Below are 17,733 nucleotides of genomic sequence, written 5' to 3' on the forward strand. Positions count from 1 at the left end.
TTTTTTTTTACTGTAATCACTACCAAAACACATATATAACTGATATTACCAGAATAAACTTCGTCAAAAAAAATTGTTTTCCTTAAAACCAGTATGTGTTTAACAAAAATATCATAATTTGACGAGAAATAATGAAAAGAACCATTTTTTTCTTCTTCCTTCCTACATATTTTCAATTAATCTATCTGGCTTCTTTCTCTTTCTTTCTGGGTACCCCCTTCCATTTCTATCATCTTGACTTTTCTTTCTCGACATCTCTGATGGTGTCAAATCTAAACTTTGGCTTTGACTACCAAGTCCACTGGGACTGTGATATTGATTAACTCGTATTAATCAACAACCCCAGCTCACTTTGCTGTAGCAGTCAATTTGGTGATACTAGTTTCTTTATGACTTTCACTTTGGACTGCAGGAGCAATTTGGACTGTATGAGGGCTATTATGCTCTCCTTTCGCCAGATTTCCTCTTTCAAGCAAATGATGTACATGACACTGACACAGAATCTCACCAATCTTCATTAGATATACAAATACACCTGGTCTCTTTACAACAACTCCAAACACAGTTCCCCTGATGAATCAGCACCTTGATGGTTTTTCACCGTGATCTTTTGACCAGCACTAAAAACTCTCTCCGTTTCATGCCTGGTGCATCATGACTCATCGCTTTGCCTTGCTTTTCTCTTACTTTGTTACTGACATCAGACTTAAGCAGACTAAAGCTTGCACTGGGAACATACTTAAACAACAACTCATAAAGCGAGGAGTTCTGATGAAGAGTCATACGGACTCGAAACGTTGACTCTGTCTACCTCTCCACAGATGCTGAGTTTTTGCAGCAATTTTTGCTTTTGTTTCATAAAGTGAGCAACCTGTTGTAGATTGTGGGGTTTTTCTGTAAGAGAACAGAAATTTGTCTAGCCTGTGTCAAAGAGAAGCATGGAAATTACTGCCTAGCTTGTCACCTCGCACGTACTTCTGCAAAGACCTCTTCCCAATCTGTACACTTCTTTCTGCAGCACCATTCGATGCTGGGGGATGTGGTGGTTTTAATGTTTGACCCCATTCTTACTCAGAAATATCCCGAACTCTTCTGACATAAACTGTGGGCCATTAACTGACACCAAAACCTCTGGAAACCCATGAGTTACAAAGCACCTTCTCAAAACCTTCATGATTTGGCACTTGTGGAATTGGGCATAGACTCAACATGTATCCATTTGCTATAGCTATTGACCAAAACAAAGTACTCTTTCATTTCCACTTTAAAGAAATTGACATGTACTCATTCCCAGTTTCCTTATGTTTGACCATGTTCTTTATCATTGAGCCAGCTCTTTACTTATTTCTTTTAACTGCGCATAAGGCACTGACCTAGCCTTGTAAAATATTTGCTGTACATTGTCCTTTATCCTGACTTAAGCCTTGTGATGTCTGATTTTATCATTTCCTCCTTGCTGAAAGATCACTTTGTGCTCTCTTAGCACTTCCTCAATGTCAGACATACTCTTACTGATCTCTACTGTAAATAACTTTAGATCTACCTCAATCTCAACCTGGTGGATGGCTGCGAACCGGAACTTTATCACGATCTGGAGTATTGCAGTTTCTTCTACTCCTGCATGCCACATGGATATGATGGACTTTCCCGCAGGCATAGCACTTTGACTGGAAATGGAGGCGTTTAAATGGTTGGTGGCTACCATGGCAACGGTAGCATCTAAATTTCTGATTCTGAGGCTGTGAACTTGGCTGCCACGGCCTAGATCTCACTGACATCGAGTGGACCTCCTCTGCTGGCTCAGGAAAAGAACTCTCTTGAAATCTGCAATTTTCTCTTTCTGCCATTTCCATGCCTGTGGGCTCACTGCAGGTTGCCTACAATGTCAAATTATGCCTTTGCTCAAAAGGTTAGCTTAGGTTTTACGAGTATCCTATGAACATGTCTCTAAGATTGAGTTCTAAATTCACGCCATGCTCACAGTGAAGAGAGAGTTTCTTTAATTCGAGAATGTAAGCTGCAACAGTTTCACTTGGCAACTGCTTCCTTTCACGTAACATAACTGCCAGCAATTTCATTCTTAGTCATGTCATAATATGAGTCCAGAACCTCATTAATTTCAGTATATTCCATAGTAATGGGGTCTCATGAGCAACACTGGTTTGACACTACATCAAAAGCATCTGGACCCATCATGATGAGGAAGACATTTATTTTATCCTCATTTCCTATTTTATTCACTTTCAGCCAAATGTGAAACATTCATTCATAACTACATCAGTCTTCTTTGTTAGGGTTAAATTTCCTCATTGTCCCCAAATACACCATCAGTGTCATTTTTGCGATTATGTACCCTGCTGTACCTTAACATGATTTACACATACAGAGCAACCTTTTGAATTGTTCTCAAACAATTGTTCTTTTGAACTCCCTCAAAATCAACTTTAGGAGTTTCAAAACTTGTGACACATTGTTCTTCTGTCCTTAACTTCTCAAATGAAATAAAAAAAGAAAATTCCATCCCAGCCTCATCCCATCTTTCTGTTGTGTAATGCACTGAGAAAAGGTTAACATGTGGATTCACAGCAAGCAGCCATTATTGAACTAACTTTATTTATACCTCCCCAACAGAGGGGGCAGTATAACAAAATGCTCAGCTCTTGCAACATGGTCATGTTGCAGATCCAGAGGCACTGAAACCAGAGTCCCCATACCTGGTCCAGAATTGGGTCATCAAATCCTGTTTCCTCCCCAAATGTATGGAGCAAGTCTCCAGAGCCCCTTAAGTTTCTGAAACTTACACCAGCGATGCTACTGAGTCCAGCTCAAATGTCTCTCGGGTTGTATCATGAGCCTAAATGTCGTCATGATGTCAGTTGCAAGGTTGTATGGCGCCTCACTAAAAGGTCTGGAGGCTTGTGTGGTTGAACATGAAACGTTTATTGTTAACACACACCTATATATATGCCTCCATGGTATAGCCCTGACTAGGTGCTATCTTCATGTGATTTCTCTCAGACTCTCTCTACACACAGTCTACCATCATATGACTCTCTACATCATACTGTGGGTGGTACTGTTTCCCCAGTCTTTCACTAACCTTTACTAATCTGAATACCCTTATGCTACAATGTCTTCTCTAAACAAGGCACCTGTTACACCACAGCCTTTTCATCCTCTTCACAAACACTGAATATCACACCCGTCACATTTCTCACAGTGGGCCACAAATGGCAAAGATTGTCTCCCATTACCCTGGGTGCGGAAGCCATTTGTTGAATTCCATTTGCACTGTACTCAGAACCCCGACCCTGCCATTTACCTGTGTATTCACACCTGGATCCTATGTATCCAGGACAGCATTTCCACTCCAAGGAGGTCACAATCATCTGCTTCACCTTGTACAAAGGTCTAAGAGCCAGCTGGTACCTGAACAACAATAGCAACAACTTGTATTTGTATAACATCTTTAACATGGTAAAAGCTGCCAATGTACTTGACAAAAACGTAATCCAAAAATATTTGACACAGAGTCACATAACAAGATATTCGAGGAAGTGACTAAAAGCTCGCTCAAAAAGGTACTTTTTAAGGAGTGTCTTAAAGAAGGAGAGAGACAGAGAGGCAGAAAGGTGTAGGGAGGGATCCCAGTGCTTAGGACTCAGGCATTTGAATGCACAACAGCCATTGGTGGAGCAATTAAAATCAAAAATGCTCAATAGCCCAGAATTGGAGGAGCGTAGATGCTTCTAAAATTTATAAGGCTGGGGGAGGTTACAGAGATAGGGAGGGGCAAAAGAATTTGTTATGAAGATGTGCTTCTATCAAATATTGATTTTTAATTCATTTGCTGGAAACGGGAATTGGATTTTTAAAAGGCCGTTTTTTTTTTAAAACAGACTTAAGTGATTTCAACCTGCATCAAGATGGCCGACACTAACTTACATCACCATATATTTCACTTCCAACCCTAAGGACAGGACTCAGCGAGTCTGCAAAACTCACCAAAGACAATGTCTCTTCCCCACCCACCCCCAGCTGTAAAAGGACTCCCTTCCTGTCCTATTGACAAGGTTTCTATGGAAATCACCTACAAAATTCAACAGCTGAAGATGAACAATTAAAAGGTTAATCGCTTGGACAGAACACCTTGACTTTTAAGACAACTCTAATAATTGGAATCTACAATTAAGTTTGAATTACCGATAGTTGGGGAGACATCACATGACCAGCCCAAGTCTTTTGTGTGGCATTGGGCACATGGGTTTCTCAGCAGGATACAACTAGTAGTTGAGTTAAGTGGAGCTCCTGCCTCTCTTTCTCCCTCTGTTACGTGAAATGTTTATTGTTAACACACAACTATATACATATCTCCAAGGTACAGCACTGACTAGGTGCTATCTTCATGTTGACTTCTCTCAGACTCTCTCTACACACAGTCTACCATCCTGTGACTCTCTACATCACACTGTGGGTAGTACTGTTTCCCCAGTCTCTCGTTAACCCTTACTAACCTGAATACTCTTAATATACAATGTCTTCTCTAATCAAGGCACCTGTTACACCGCAACCTTTTCACTCCTCTTCACAATCGCTGAATATTACACCCATCACATCTCCCATCTCTCACAGTGAAGATGTTCACAGTTCATAGCTTGGCATACCTGCAGGCTGAATCCGACGGTTTTGCTTTCAGTGCAGAGATGGTTTAAAGCTGTAGCAGGTCCCTTTGTTTCTCTGGAGACACTGCTGTGGAGTTGAATTCTTTCTTTAAGTAATCTCTGTCTACTGCAGAATCTAACACGAGTATGTATGTGCGGAAATTGGAGTGTATTTTTATTATTTTTACCCTGAACGGTTAGCATAATAAAACTAACCTCTTTCTTTGTTAAGCTCCCATCTCCCCCCTGTCTACCAATTTGACTTCATCTCCATTCTGCAGTAGACAGAGATTACTTGAAGAAAGAATTCAACTCCACCGCAGTCTCTCCAGGAAGACAAAGAGACCAGCTACAGCTTTAAACCATCTCTGCACTGAAAACAAAACAGCCAGGTTCAGCCGGCAGGTACACCAAGCTACGAACTGTGAACTTCTTTAATTTCTTACAGACTATAATTTGGACAAATCCATCCTCCCCTACTCTGTAACCTGTATTTGTGGGTGAACTTCGAGCGTAGGGTTTAGTCGTCTTTTTATGGTGTTAGTCGTCTTTTTGTACCAGGGCCAAATTGCAAAGTATGATGCTTAATCTTGTCTGGAAATGTCAAGATGTGATTGATAAATAATGTGGTTAAACAGGCTGTGATTAGGGGCTGAAGTGGTTAAGCATTTGACAAACTTAAACATGGGTCTATCTGACAGCTAATGCTGAAATAGCAATTACGGAGTATTGTGGCTTATATGTGTTGAAGTTTAAGGGACAAGTCATTATGTTGGGAAGCAAATTATTTGTACCAATGCTTTGGAAAAGCAAATGATGGTTACATATCTTGTAAAATGTTTAGAATCTGTTGTACTAGGAAATGCTTTGAAATACAATGCAGAATTGTGATCTTTGGAATATTTTTGCAAGGAATGTTAAGAGGAATTGAGAGAGTCTGTGGACTGAAATGTAAAGAGATTATGGCATCAGACTAAGCCAATCATGTAAGAGAGATTGGGATATACCCAAATTGGGTAGCCCACCAGAAAAGAGGATACTAGAGACATCGGTGCACACCAATAGAAGAAGGAATCAAAGACCATCAGTCAACAGATTACTTGAGGAGACAGTGCCACAGCTGGGAGGCAAGAACCAGGGTCGAGGAAGACACAGCTGTATACTGCTCCCTATGTTAAGTACCACATAATTTAACCTGTGTTGCCTAATAAATTTATCGTCCCTGATGATCATGGTATGTACCTGTGCGGTCCCCAGTCAGTCACCAACAAGACTCAATAAGAATCTAACACGAGTATGTATGTGCGGAAGTTGGAGTGTATTTTTATTATTTTTACCCCGAACAGTCAGCATAACAAAAACTAACCTCTTCTTCCTTAACCGAGGTTTCCCACCCACTGTGGTTGACAGGGCCCTCGACCATGTCCGACCCATCTCCTGCACCTTTGTCCTCCTCACACCTTCCCCTCCCTCCCAGAACCATGATAGGGTCCCCCCTTGTCCTCACTTTTCACCCCACCAGCCTCTGCATTCACAGGATCATCCTCCGCCATTTCCGCCAACTCCAGCATGATGCCACCACCAAACACATCTTCCCTTCACCCCCCTACCCCTGTCAGCATCCATTCTTAATTAGCACATTTTCTTAGATAATATCACCACCTTTAATACCCCTTTGTTCCTTTGTGACATCTTTTGATTATCTGCTCCTATCACTACTTGCTTGTCCCTACAACCACACCCCCCCCCAACTTCTCTCCCCCCACCCAACCTTAAACCAGCTTATATTTCACCCCTCTCCTAACTTTACTCAGTTCTGCCGAAGGGTCATGAGGACTCGAAACGTCAACTCTTTTCTTCTCCGCCGATGCTGCCAGACCTGCTGAGTTTTTCCAGGTAATTCTGTTTTTGTTTTCCATAGGGACCGTTCCCTCCGGGAAACCCTGCTCTATCCCTCCATCACCCCCAACACCTCAACCCCCCTCCCACGGCACCTTCCCATGCAGTCGCAGAAGGTGCAAAACCTGCCCCTTTACTTCCCCTCTCCTCACTGTCCAAGGGCCCAAACACTCCTTTCAGGTGAAGCAGCATTTCACTTGCACCTCCTTCAATTTGGTCTGCTGCATCCGCTGCTCCCAATGCGGTCTCCTCTACACTGGAGAGACCAAACGCTGGAGGAACAGCACCTCATCTTCCGATTAGGCACTTTACAGCCTTCCGGACTTAACATTGAGTTCAACAACTTCAGACCATGAACTCTCTCCTCCATCCCCACCCCCTTTCTGATCCACGCCCCTTTTTTTGTATTCTTTTTTATTTTTATTTTTATTTGTATTTTTTTTTCCCACTTATTATCATTACTATTATTTTATAAATTTATTTCCATTTTATTCATTATTTTATCCCCAGTTTTTTTGCCTTTTTGGTCTTTTTTCTCGCCACCGTCCCCCTCCCCTTACCTCTGTAAGGTTAATTAGCTTTCTGATGATATCAGCAAAGGTGCCAGAAGAGGTGAAGGGCCTGAGACTGAACAATGGTCACAAAGTTCACGTTCGGTGGTGGGAACAAGTCAAATGCAGATTTTGGGAACTCTTGTATTAAACACACTCATTTGTCTTTTTCCACACCGTCCACCTTGAAAAATGTAATCTTCAATTCTGTCAACGGCATCCTCTAGAGCTCCTGACTCTTAGCCCACTACCTGCCTGGACATCTTCATCAACATTACCGTGTCTTCCACCCCTGGGGAAGCCAGGCCACCTCAATAGACTCAAGCCTTCCACTTGAGAATGTCTAGTAATAGATTTGCTGCACATAGCGTAATATCTTGGCCGGTACTTACACTCCGTTTTGGCAATTAACCATCCCATTCATGCAGGGCTCCATGTTCCTTTGGGCATACCGCTCAACTCCACATGAAACCACGACAGTGGACAATTTGGATTTCACAAAGGCGCACCAGTTCCTAAAGCAAGGGGGGAAAAAGAAGTTTCAAGACTGTAACTCTGGGGTAGGTTTACAGAAGTGAAGATTCCTGTACCTTTCAAAGTGTAATAATGGTTCCTGAACACTAAGATCAGTTATAAAAACTAAATTTTATTTACTACTTCAACAGAGTCGGAGGAGCTGAGATTCTAAAAGCAAAACAAAAGATGGATGTAAAATAGGTAATCTTATCAATGACTGGTTCCTCCAAGTGTGCACAAGGGATAACTAACAGGTAATAAACTAAGGAGAATTAATGACTTATATAAAATGACATATAAATCTCCAAGTACAAAATGAGACAAGAATGTGAGTTGTGTAGCAATTGATGGTGGACCCAAGGTTGAATACTGGGCAGGTATGGTGAGAGTGAAAACAGAGCCATTTTCAAAGACAGTGGACCCCAGCAGACACAGCCATTTACAAGCCCATCAGTATTACTTCAACCCTTGCCATTAGAGGAACTGATTATCAAGAGTAGATTTAAGGGTAAGAAGGGAGTCAAAGGTCATAAGGGGTAAGTAGATTGGGAGTTGGGGGCCAAAGTCAGATCAACCATGATCTATTGAATGGCAGAGCAGGCCCGAGGGGCCGAATGGTCTACTCCTGCTCCAAATTCGTATGTTCACAAGTTAATAAATGGCAATCAATGCAGATTCAGAAAAGGTCTTCCTATTCAGCAAACGTCCTTGACGGTTTCTTTGAGAAATGGCCTCTCAAGTGAACAGTTAAAAATCCCTGTGTACCCAGATTTCCAAAAAGTATTTATCAACATTCCTCATAAAGGTCTGTTGTGGGAATTTAGGATAAATCTTGGAAAGACATTAGAAAGTGTTTGAGGGGAGAAAGAAATGGGAACAGGTTAAATGAGTTATGTCACAAGATGGATCGATTGCTGGATGGGTTCTCCTGGGGATTGGTTTTGAGAACACCACTGTTTTGGATTTACATCAATGGCCTGGATTCAGAAACCCGAGCAAACTAGTCAAGTTTTGAGATGATACAAAACCAGGGGAGACAGCTGCTTCTGTGGAGACAAAACAAGTTGGGGAAAATTTACATGCAGATAGCAAGTTAAATGTAATATGAAATACTGATCATAGGAAGAAAAATTGGGCAATGGATGAATGTACCTGAATATTAATAATGAATTCGACAGAGACATAGGAGTGTTAGGAGACTAAACATTTAATATGTCTTGTACCATGGCACAAAAACACTCAATCAGTCTACAAGAATGTTAAACTATGTAGCCAAGCTGTAGAGTTAGGGTTGCCAACAATCCAGGATTGTCCTGCAGTCTCCAGGAATTAAAGAGTAACCTCCAAGATGCTGGGGTGGGCAACTCTAATAGAAAATCATAGTGGTGTTAAAAAGAGTATATTTTTCATTTATTTTAGAATTCTGTTTATTCATTATATAAAAAAAGTACCTGATCCATCTGGTCTAAACTATTGTAAAGTGTTTTCCGGTTTATAACTATCTCTTTACCAGGGATAGTGAGTCCGTGGGATAACAGCACTCCTGGCATCTGGTTCAGTGTAGATTAATAATATTGCATTATATCTCTCATGTTAGTTATTGTTACAACCAGTCCCAGGGTGAGGTTCCCCCAATTTGTTATGAGCCTGGACAAGGTACCCCAAATTGTTATGCTCCCGGGTGAGGAGGGATGAACTGGCTCCCTTTCTTTATTGAACCCCCTCGGTTCCTCACAACAAAGGTTAATTTAAAAAGGATCCCCTTCCCCTGTGGGTACCTTTCCCCAGTCCAAATTTAAAAGGAGCCAATTTAACCAGGCTGTCTTGAGTCAAAGAAAGAATGAACTTATTAGTTACTAAAAGCAAGGAAAAATAATAAAAACACAACACACACACACACACGCAGGTTAGAAAATGAGAAATTGAGCCCAAAAATAAAAGTTAAAACAAGATAGATGAATCAGCCCTTTGGCTTGTCCATGAGGAGTAGATGACGAAAAGTTGCAGCCACTAAGTTGGGGTGATTCCTGTAGTGCTGCCTTTGGTAGTTGAGCAGTTGGTTTTGGAGATTCTTGGTTCTGCAGGTTAGCTGAAAGAAGTTGCCCTGTTTCCTTTTCGTCTGTGGCTCTGCTGACTTGTGACTTGCTTCCAGCAATCAGAAAGACAGGACCTTTTTACCTGCAAGTGCAGGGATGCCCAGTTGGTGTTCTTCAGCTGTGACCTTCACCGTGCACACATACACCAGAACAGAATACCAGACTAGCACGCAAAACTAGGGGTGCAGTTGGCTTTTTAAAACCCCTTTCATTGTGTATTCCTGGAAGGGAATAAACAAACATGTCTTTTGCCCAAATCTGTTTTCTTTTCAACTAAGTTCATGTTCACAGTCTGGGATATAACTCAACAGGAGATGGTTTTGGCTGAGATGGTAATAATTTCCATTATTTCTGAAACCACAGGATATTACAGTTCAATTTGCATTGTATCTTTTCCTTTAAAGTGCCTCTGTCTGAAGTAGGCTGTGTCACACCTTTTAGGTGCGACATTCCATTCTCTCTGAACTAGTTGTTCAAGAAATCCACATGGGAATTTTCCAGCAAGTGGTTACCTTCCAGTCTCAGCCAGTTCTTATTTGTGTGTCCTTTTTTAAAAAACATATGTCTTACTTAAAAGTCTGTAAGTAATTCGGGGATAGGATCCGTGGTCATGACACTTCTCCACAGGACGAATGAAATGAGATTCATTCTCATTTCATTACAAAAGGAAAAAAATAAATAAATATAAAACAACAAACATACTCATACACACGTTCATTCTCCTGGCCTTGGTTAATATTATCTCTTCAGTTCTAACCGGGTCTCTTTCAGTTCCGGACAGGGCGTCTGAGATCACATCTGATTTCCCGGCAATGTTGGTGATTTTAGGTAGTCCGGTCAGGGAAGCAAACTTCCGATGGCATTCTGTGTCTTAGATTTTTCCACAAAAGTTAATGGATTGTGGTCAGTATAGACAGCGGTCTCTCTGCATCCATTTCGGACATATATCTCAAAGTGTCTGAGGGCCAGTGTAAACCGAGAGTTTTCTTCTCTACTGTGAAGTGCCATTTCTGATGCTTGTTTAGTTTTTTGGAGAAGTACCCGATTGATCTCCCTATCCCTGCTTCATCCTCCTGGGGGAGGACAGCCCCTACCCCGATGTCACTTGTATTGATAACTACTTTAAATACCTGATTAAAGTTCAGAGCTGTAAGCACAGGCTCACCTAATAAAATGGCCTTCAGCTTTTTGAAAGCTGTCTGGCATTTCTCAGTCCATTCTACTTTAACTTTTTTCTGTAGTGGGTCTGTTAGTGGGGCAGGCTACTGTGCTAAAGTTTGGGACCAACTGGTGGTAGAGTCCACACATTCCCAAGAACCTCACGATTCCCCGTTTCGTTGTGGGAATGGGGAACTGTGCTACTGCTACCTTTGCAGCCCTGAGTAGTACTTGCCCTTGACCCACTACATGTCCTAGGTAGCTCACTTGAGCCTGAACGAACTCGCAGTTTGTGAGGTTGGCCGCTAGGTCAGCTGACTGTACTCTCTGGAAGGGGGCTTCCAGTTGCTTTACGTCGCTTTCCCAGGTGATCGCTGTACAATAGGAGGTCGTCTAGGTACACGACGCAATTGGATAAACCCCCAACTAACTGGTTCATCAGCCTTTGAAAGGTGGCTGAGGCATTTCAGAGTCCAAATGGCCCGACACTGGTATAACCCATCTGGAGCTACAAAGGTGGAGATTTCCTTCACAGAGGCAGTCGAGGGAACCTGCCCGTATCCCTTGAGAAAATCTATCTTTGTGATGTAGGCTGCTTTACCTACCCTTCCTATGCAGTCTTCCAGCCGGGGTGTCAAGTAGGAGTCGGCTCGGGTCACTGCATTAACTTTTCGGTAGTCAATGCAGGACCTTGTGGATCCGTCTGACTTGGGCACGAGCACAACTGGGGAGCTCCAGCTACTGCTGCTCGACTCTATTAGTTGGTGCTCCAACATGTAGTTAACTCCTCCCGGACCTGGGACAGCTTCTCTGGGCCTAGACGATAGGGCTGTTGCCTTATGGGAGGGGCCTCTCCCACATCCACATCACCTGGGGCTAGGGTGGTGCAGCCTGGCTTGTCCCTGCACAAGCCTTTAAATGCAGTGAGCAGCCTCGTCAGGTCTCTTGCTGTTCTGCAATTAGGCGGGTGAATAGGGAGTCTAAGTTCTCTAGTATTTCTGTGTTGGCTAGCCGGGTAATAGAGGGTTCAATGTGGGTCTCTCCCAGGTCTCCCTCCAATCCATCCCCACTGCTACCCTCCTCCTCCAGGCTGGTGGTAATAGGACAGATGTGCTCCTTGCTTGTCCCCTTCTCGGGCTGCAATATCGCTTTATCACGTTGACATGACACAGCCTTTGCTTTTCCCCCCAATCTGGGCTCTCAAGTAGATAGTTTACTTCCCAGAGCTGCTTTGCTACTCTGCACGCACCTCTGAACTGGGTCTGTAAGGGTGAAGAGTCACACGGACTCAAAACGTTGACTGCATTCCGCTCCGCAGATGCTGTCGGACCTGCTGAGTTTTTCCAGCTATTTTTGTTTCTGTTTCGGATTTCCAGCATCCGCAGTATTTTGCTTTTATCTGTAAGGGTTCACCTGGTATTGGTAGGAGAACTAAGACATAGGGCGGAATCTTCCCAGGTTTGCACTAAGTGTGGTAGCGGTGAGTAAAATGGCATTTTACCTGCTGGCCGTGATAGTGGGCTTTCACGCCGCATTGTCCCAAACTCGCCGCATCGCTTATGCATTTCTGGAAAACATTTCTGGTTCCAAGGCGGGTGGGCTCTCATTCACCCTCCACACCGTCACCTCGCCGCTTCACCACGCCAGGCACCGCATTTAAAGTACAGCCGCGCTCAGCGCTTCCAGCCCAGGACAGCAGCAAAGGAGACATAGCCCCGAAAGGCAAGAAGCCCTCGAACGCCTTTTGGATGCTCTGGGGGCCGCTGTGATATCCTCTACCCCTGCTCTGGCTGTAAGGGGGGCAGCTACACTACCACTCCAGCTTGGTAGCCAATGGACCCAAGGACACTTTGGGCGTGTGAGAGACATTTTTTTGCACGTCCTCAAAGTGGTGTTCCGGACTCAAACCTTTTAATGGTTGACACAAACAGATTGCAGCAACAAATCACAGCAATTGTGTTCTCAACCTTGAACCTTGCATCACACCCTCCCTCTGTCTTTCATATCTTTCCAGTGATTGCAGCTCTGTTTACAGGCCTAAGCTAGGCTTTGTTCTGTCTGGCAGCCTCTAAAGCTCATAAACTTACCGTCCCCATGACAATGTCTTCCTGCCCTGTCTCATTATTTGACTCCATGGACTTACATTGATTTCTTTTTTTTTTGACTTATCTATTCCCATTTCCAACATTTTGGTAGATTTATTTCAGGTTTATATATTGTCCCTTGCCTGGAAATAGGGATCAGTCCCAGTAATTGGGCAGCAGAATTGGCACCTCAGATTGGATGTATTCCTAGAGATTTTATCACAATTCCCAACCACCTCACCCAGTTACCATTTATCTATCTCCAAAACCTTTATTACCAGTAAACCAGAAGTGTTCAAAGATTATTTTTTTAATGTCCTTATGAATATTCTCACATCCGAGTCCAGGAGATTAAGCTTTCACTCCTGGCAGCATCTGGACCAACCTGGAGGGTTGGCAGCACTTGTTGTATTAGCCATGTGAGCCATGTTGGTAACGCTCTCACCTCCGAATCATAAAGTTCTTGGTTCAAATCCCAAAGCAGGCCATGAGTACAAAAAAAATACAAAGCTGACACTCCAATGGAATACTGAGGGAGTGCCGCACTGTTGGAGGCGCCATCTCATGGATGAGACATTAAACCAAGGCCTCCACCTGCCCGCTCGGGTGGATATAAAAGACCTCGTGCCACTATTTTGAAGAGGAGTAGGGGAGTTAACCCCACTGTCCAATATTTATCCCTCCATCAACATCACAAAAAGCAGATTGGCGCATAACATTTGAGCTCTGAGGTGTTGTACTTGGTGGGGTACCCCCAAAGATGCACTGGGGGAACCCCCATGGAGTCCCCTCGTAAGGTTTGCATGACAATTGCCCAGGAAGTTCAAACTTCTGCTTGGCAACTGCCCTACAATGGGAACCAAATGAAAGTACTGTATAAATCACAAACTTCGGATGGTTCCGACTATCTTGCAGCAATAGTTACCTAGGAAACGTTAGAAGAATTAAAACTTATGGGTAACTATAAGCACTGACACCCTTTGGCTGGTATCCCGGGGCCTCAGAATCCTGTACTGTGAGGAGGACCATTTAGAATGAAGATGGGGATTGGTCTTCAAGTGTCCCAATCACCATATTTCACAGTTAGGGTGCTAATAGATGAGCAAAGGCCGACCTGGGAAGGCAACAGGTTGCCACAGATCACACCTCCCAGAGTTTACTGCATACCCTGGCACGGCCACCTACAACGTTCCCCCTACTTTTGAAAAAGGACGCAAGAATTAGGAGCAAGAGTAGGCCATTCGGCCCCTCGAGCCTGCTCCACTGTTCAATAATATCATGGCTGATCTGATTGTGGCCTCAACTCCACTTACCTGTCTGCCCACCGCACCCCCACCACCCCCATGACCCTTGACTCCCATCGTTCATCAAAGACCTGTCTAATTCAGCCCTGAATATATACAATACACACAATGCAGAATTGTTGTGTGTCTTAGATTCACAGGGCAGGATTTTCTCACAGGCTTCGAGAATCTGTCAAATGGAGGCAGAGGGACCGGCACAGTCATTTTCCAGCGGGCAGTCTGCTGATTGGCCACCTCCAGTCTCCTCCACCCAATTAAACACGTCGATACAGCCAGCCCAATCAGAGGGCAAGCAGCTCTGAAGCCTCAGCAGCCCCGCAAAGAGAGGTGGGTACTGCTGAGATAGGCTGGCGACTGTGAGGGCTCCTCAAAATGGGCACGTTTAAAATGAGGCGGGCCAAGCAGGCAGGCCCCTCCGGACAGTCCATTGGCCTTCCCTTCCTGTGTCACCCCCTCCACCGTCTCTGGGACACGGAGCCTCAGGCTCCAATGGCTCTCCAGATAGCTGTGGGGAAGCTGCCTCCATGAAGCTGGTGGTCTCCCCACACGACAGGGGTGGGGGATACCCCACCCTGGAAAATCGCCCCGTATAGGGTCATTTATTATTTAAATTGACTGCCTGTCTCCTTTTGGCCGCTTGCCGATCCATGTCTTCTTCCGCTCCTGGGAAAAATCTCACCAGTGGGACTGCATCTAGAAGTCCCCCCCGCCAATACGGTTTCCCACCATTTTCCAACATCTCCTGCCTCCCAGCCAGTCACCCCTAGGCCTGGAAAATCCCGGCCATGGAATCATAGAATGGTTACAACACCGAAGGAGGCCATTCGGCCCATCGAGTCCATGCTGGCTCTCTGCAAAGCAACACAGTCTGTTCCACTCCCCTGCCATTTTTCCCTGTAGTCTTGCAATTTTTTTTGCCCTTTGGGTATCTATCCAATTCCCTTTTCAAAGCCCCGGCTGTATCTTTATCACAGTCCTCAGGCAGTGCATCCCAGAACCGATAGATTCGCTATTCCATGGGAAAGTGTTGACTACACCGAGGGGGGGAGAATGTAACAGGCTCGAGATCGGATTGGAGGCAGTTACAGAACTCTACCATCTGCTGTAAAGTTACTTGTGGGCAATCGACATCATAGGCATTGCCAGTGACAGTCAAGATCACCACTGCTACATCCTGCCAACGCCTCCTCCCATGCTGGCAAAGGGACAACCTGACAACTTTAGGAGCTGCCAGTGTCTCTCCTCTCACGTCAATGGGAGCTGGTGGCCTGGAACAGTCTGGTAGCTGGTTCAGTAAATGCTTAACCACAGAACAAGTCATGAGTGGTTGGAACCAATACATATCGTGATTCCATATTCCAGATCCCATAGCTCTGAATGACACTATTTAAGACTCATGTGCACTGTCCCTTTAACACATTATGGGTGACAAGTGGGCATGTACCCTCCCCCTCTTACAGAAGCCAAAGACATACTGACACTAATTCTTTAAATGAGAGTCTTGTTTGTGAGTCACAATAATGATGAGTGCAACAGCCCTGCTCAATCCTTAGGCTCAACACACACGCATATACACAGCCATAGGCACACGCATCTATATACACATGGGCACACTCACACAAATGTACATATGCTCACAGATACACATATATATTTTATATATATATATATATATATATACATACAGACATGCACACACACATGCACATATGTACATGGACACACACACGTGCATATAGACACACGCTCCAGCAGGACTCTGTGCAACAGTCTGGAGCAGGGACGTAGCTGATTTAGGTCTCGCTACTGCCACCCAGTCTGAGATCGAGCTCAGCACAGGTAAAGCACTGAAGCCCGTCCTGTTCCTATGGCAATGGTCTGACATTGAGCAAATGATCAATGAGAGAAATGGCTAATGTTTCTTCCACACTTTAAGAACGGGCCCGCATTCTGCCCCATTATCAGATCACTAACCTCTGTGGCTGGCCTAGTGATTGTTCACTTACACTGAACACACCGAAGAGGGTTAGCAAACCAGTTGTTCAACATTAAGGGCATTTTGTTAAAACACAATTCATTTCTGCAAGGATATCTTACAAGTATTGTTAGGAATTGTACGAGATTGGAGGATATCAGTTTCTGTTTCACTTGCCTTCCTGGTGGTGGTTTTAAGGGTGCACGCATCCTGGTAACTGCAGCCTGCATTAGCCTCTTGGAAGAATCGGAGGTGGTAGTTCGGACATAGGAGAATGGTTTATTGGTTCCCTGGACCACCTCATAGCCCCAGCCACCCAGCTTATCATCAGCACGGCCCTCAACACTTTCAAAGCCTTGGAAGCGCTCAGTCCCTCGATGCCTGCCTGATTCAACCTCGTCTCCGAAGAAATCCTTGTGACTGTTGTCCGCAGCGTTGGGATTCTCCGGGCGTTCCTTCAGCCAGACCAGCCTCAGGCATAGGAAAATGACAAGAAAGCGGAAGGTCATTTTTCCCCCCTCGGTTCAAACGAACCAATTCCTTCCCTGCTGAACGCGGTGAGAATCACGGATGGATTCCTGTTGCCCTGTGAAAACCTCAAACAAAGGAGGAGTAGAAAGTACACTTCTCGACCCTCCCAGTCTGCGTGGGAAATGTCAAAAGGCTGAGGGGGGCAGTGCAGCCCCCGCGTTCCTGTGAAGGTTTGGAGTTGGCACTGAGATTGTACAATGGGTCATAAGGAAACAGCTCACTCAACGATTCCTAGCTTTACCAAAGGACAGGAACAAGGTGGAAGGGTCTTATCTGCAGTCTCAGCACAGGAAAGGGAAGTCTCCAATAGTGAAAAATAATAAATAGAAGCATTATTTTGAAAATGTGTTGCAGCTCGAATGGGCAGGCAGGCAACTTTAAACATCTTCTCAATTCCAGGCAAACAACACCCAGATTGGTGGGTCTTTGTATTATTTTTAACCCTGCCCCCACCAACGTTTTAAAAAATTGATGTCAGAATCTGGCGTTGGCTAGAAAGGCAACAATTACTTGTCCATTCCTGGTCGGCCTGAACAAGTGTTGTTGGGCCTCCCTAGTATTGTAAGGTGCTTGTTACTGACTGAACGGTGGGGCCATTAGGCCACATCTCGATGCTTTGAGAATCAACCACTTAATTGTGGGACTGAAGTTACATGTAGCCCAGACTGGGTCAGCAGGCTCCCTTCATCAAAGTGCATTAGTCAGTCAACCAATTAGCTTGGAAAACATTCCAGAAACTTATTATTTTCTGGCATTGACCCAAAATGCATCAGATTTATTGCGGGGAGTCCTGAGATTGCATTGATGCAGAAATTACTCTCCATTTTATACCACTTTCTGCATTGACAAAAGGAATTTTCATCCAAATGTCCTTCGAATCTCAGTTTCCCACACAAGACAACATCCAACCCACCCAATTGTAAGTGTTGGACCATCCTGAGGAGGAGTAATACTCTCA

At 44.3% G+C, this 17,733-nt stretch overlaps 1 protein-coding gene across 1 annotated transcript in view; it reads right to left on the reverse strand.

Annotated features, from left to right (window-relative positions):
• Positions 1 to 17,013, reverse strand: part of LOC144668525 (multimerin-2-like) — a 34,977-nt gene extending 17,964 nt beyond the window's left edge. The window contains exons 1-3 of the mRNA XM_078530641.1: positions 16,422 to 17,013; positions 7,504 to 7,626; positions 3,323 to 3,429 (exon numbers count right to left, since the gene is read on the reverse strand). Of these exons, the coding sequence (XP_078386767.1) occupies positions 3,323 to 3,429; positions 7,504 to 7,626; positions 16,422 to 16,753 (562 nt within the window). The 5' untranslated portion in view covers positions 16,754 to 17,013. The remainder of the gene's footprint in view (positions 1 to 3,322; positions 3,430 to 7,503; positions 7,627 to 16,421) is intronic.
• Positions 17,014 to 17,733: the final 720 nt, after the last annotated feature.

The sequence above is a fragment of the Cetorhinus maximus genome, chromosome 27 (assembly GCF_964194155.1).
Source record: "Cetorhinus maximus chromosome 27, sCetMax3.hap1.1, whole genome shotgun sequence".
NCBI classification, from domain to species: Eukaryota; Metazoa; Chordata; class Chondrichthyes; order Lamniformes; family Cetorhinidae; genus Cetorhinus; species Cetorhinus maximus.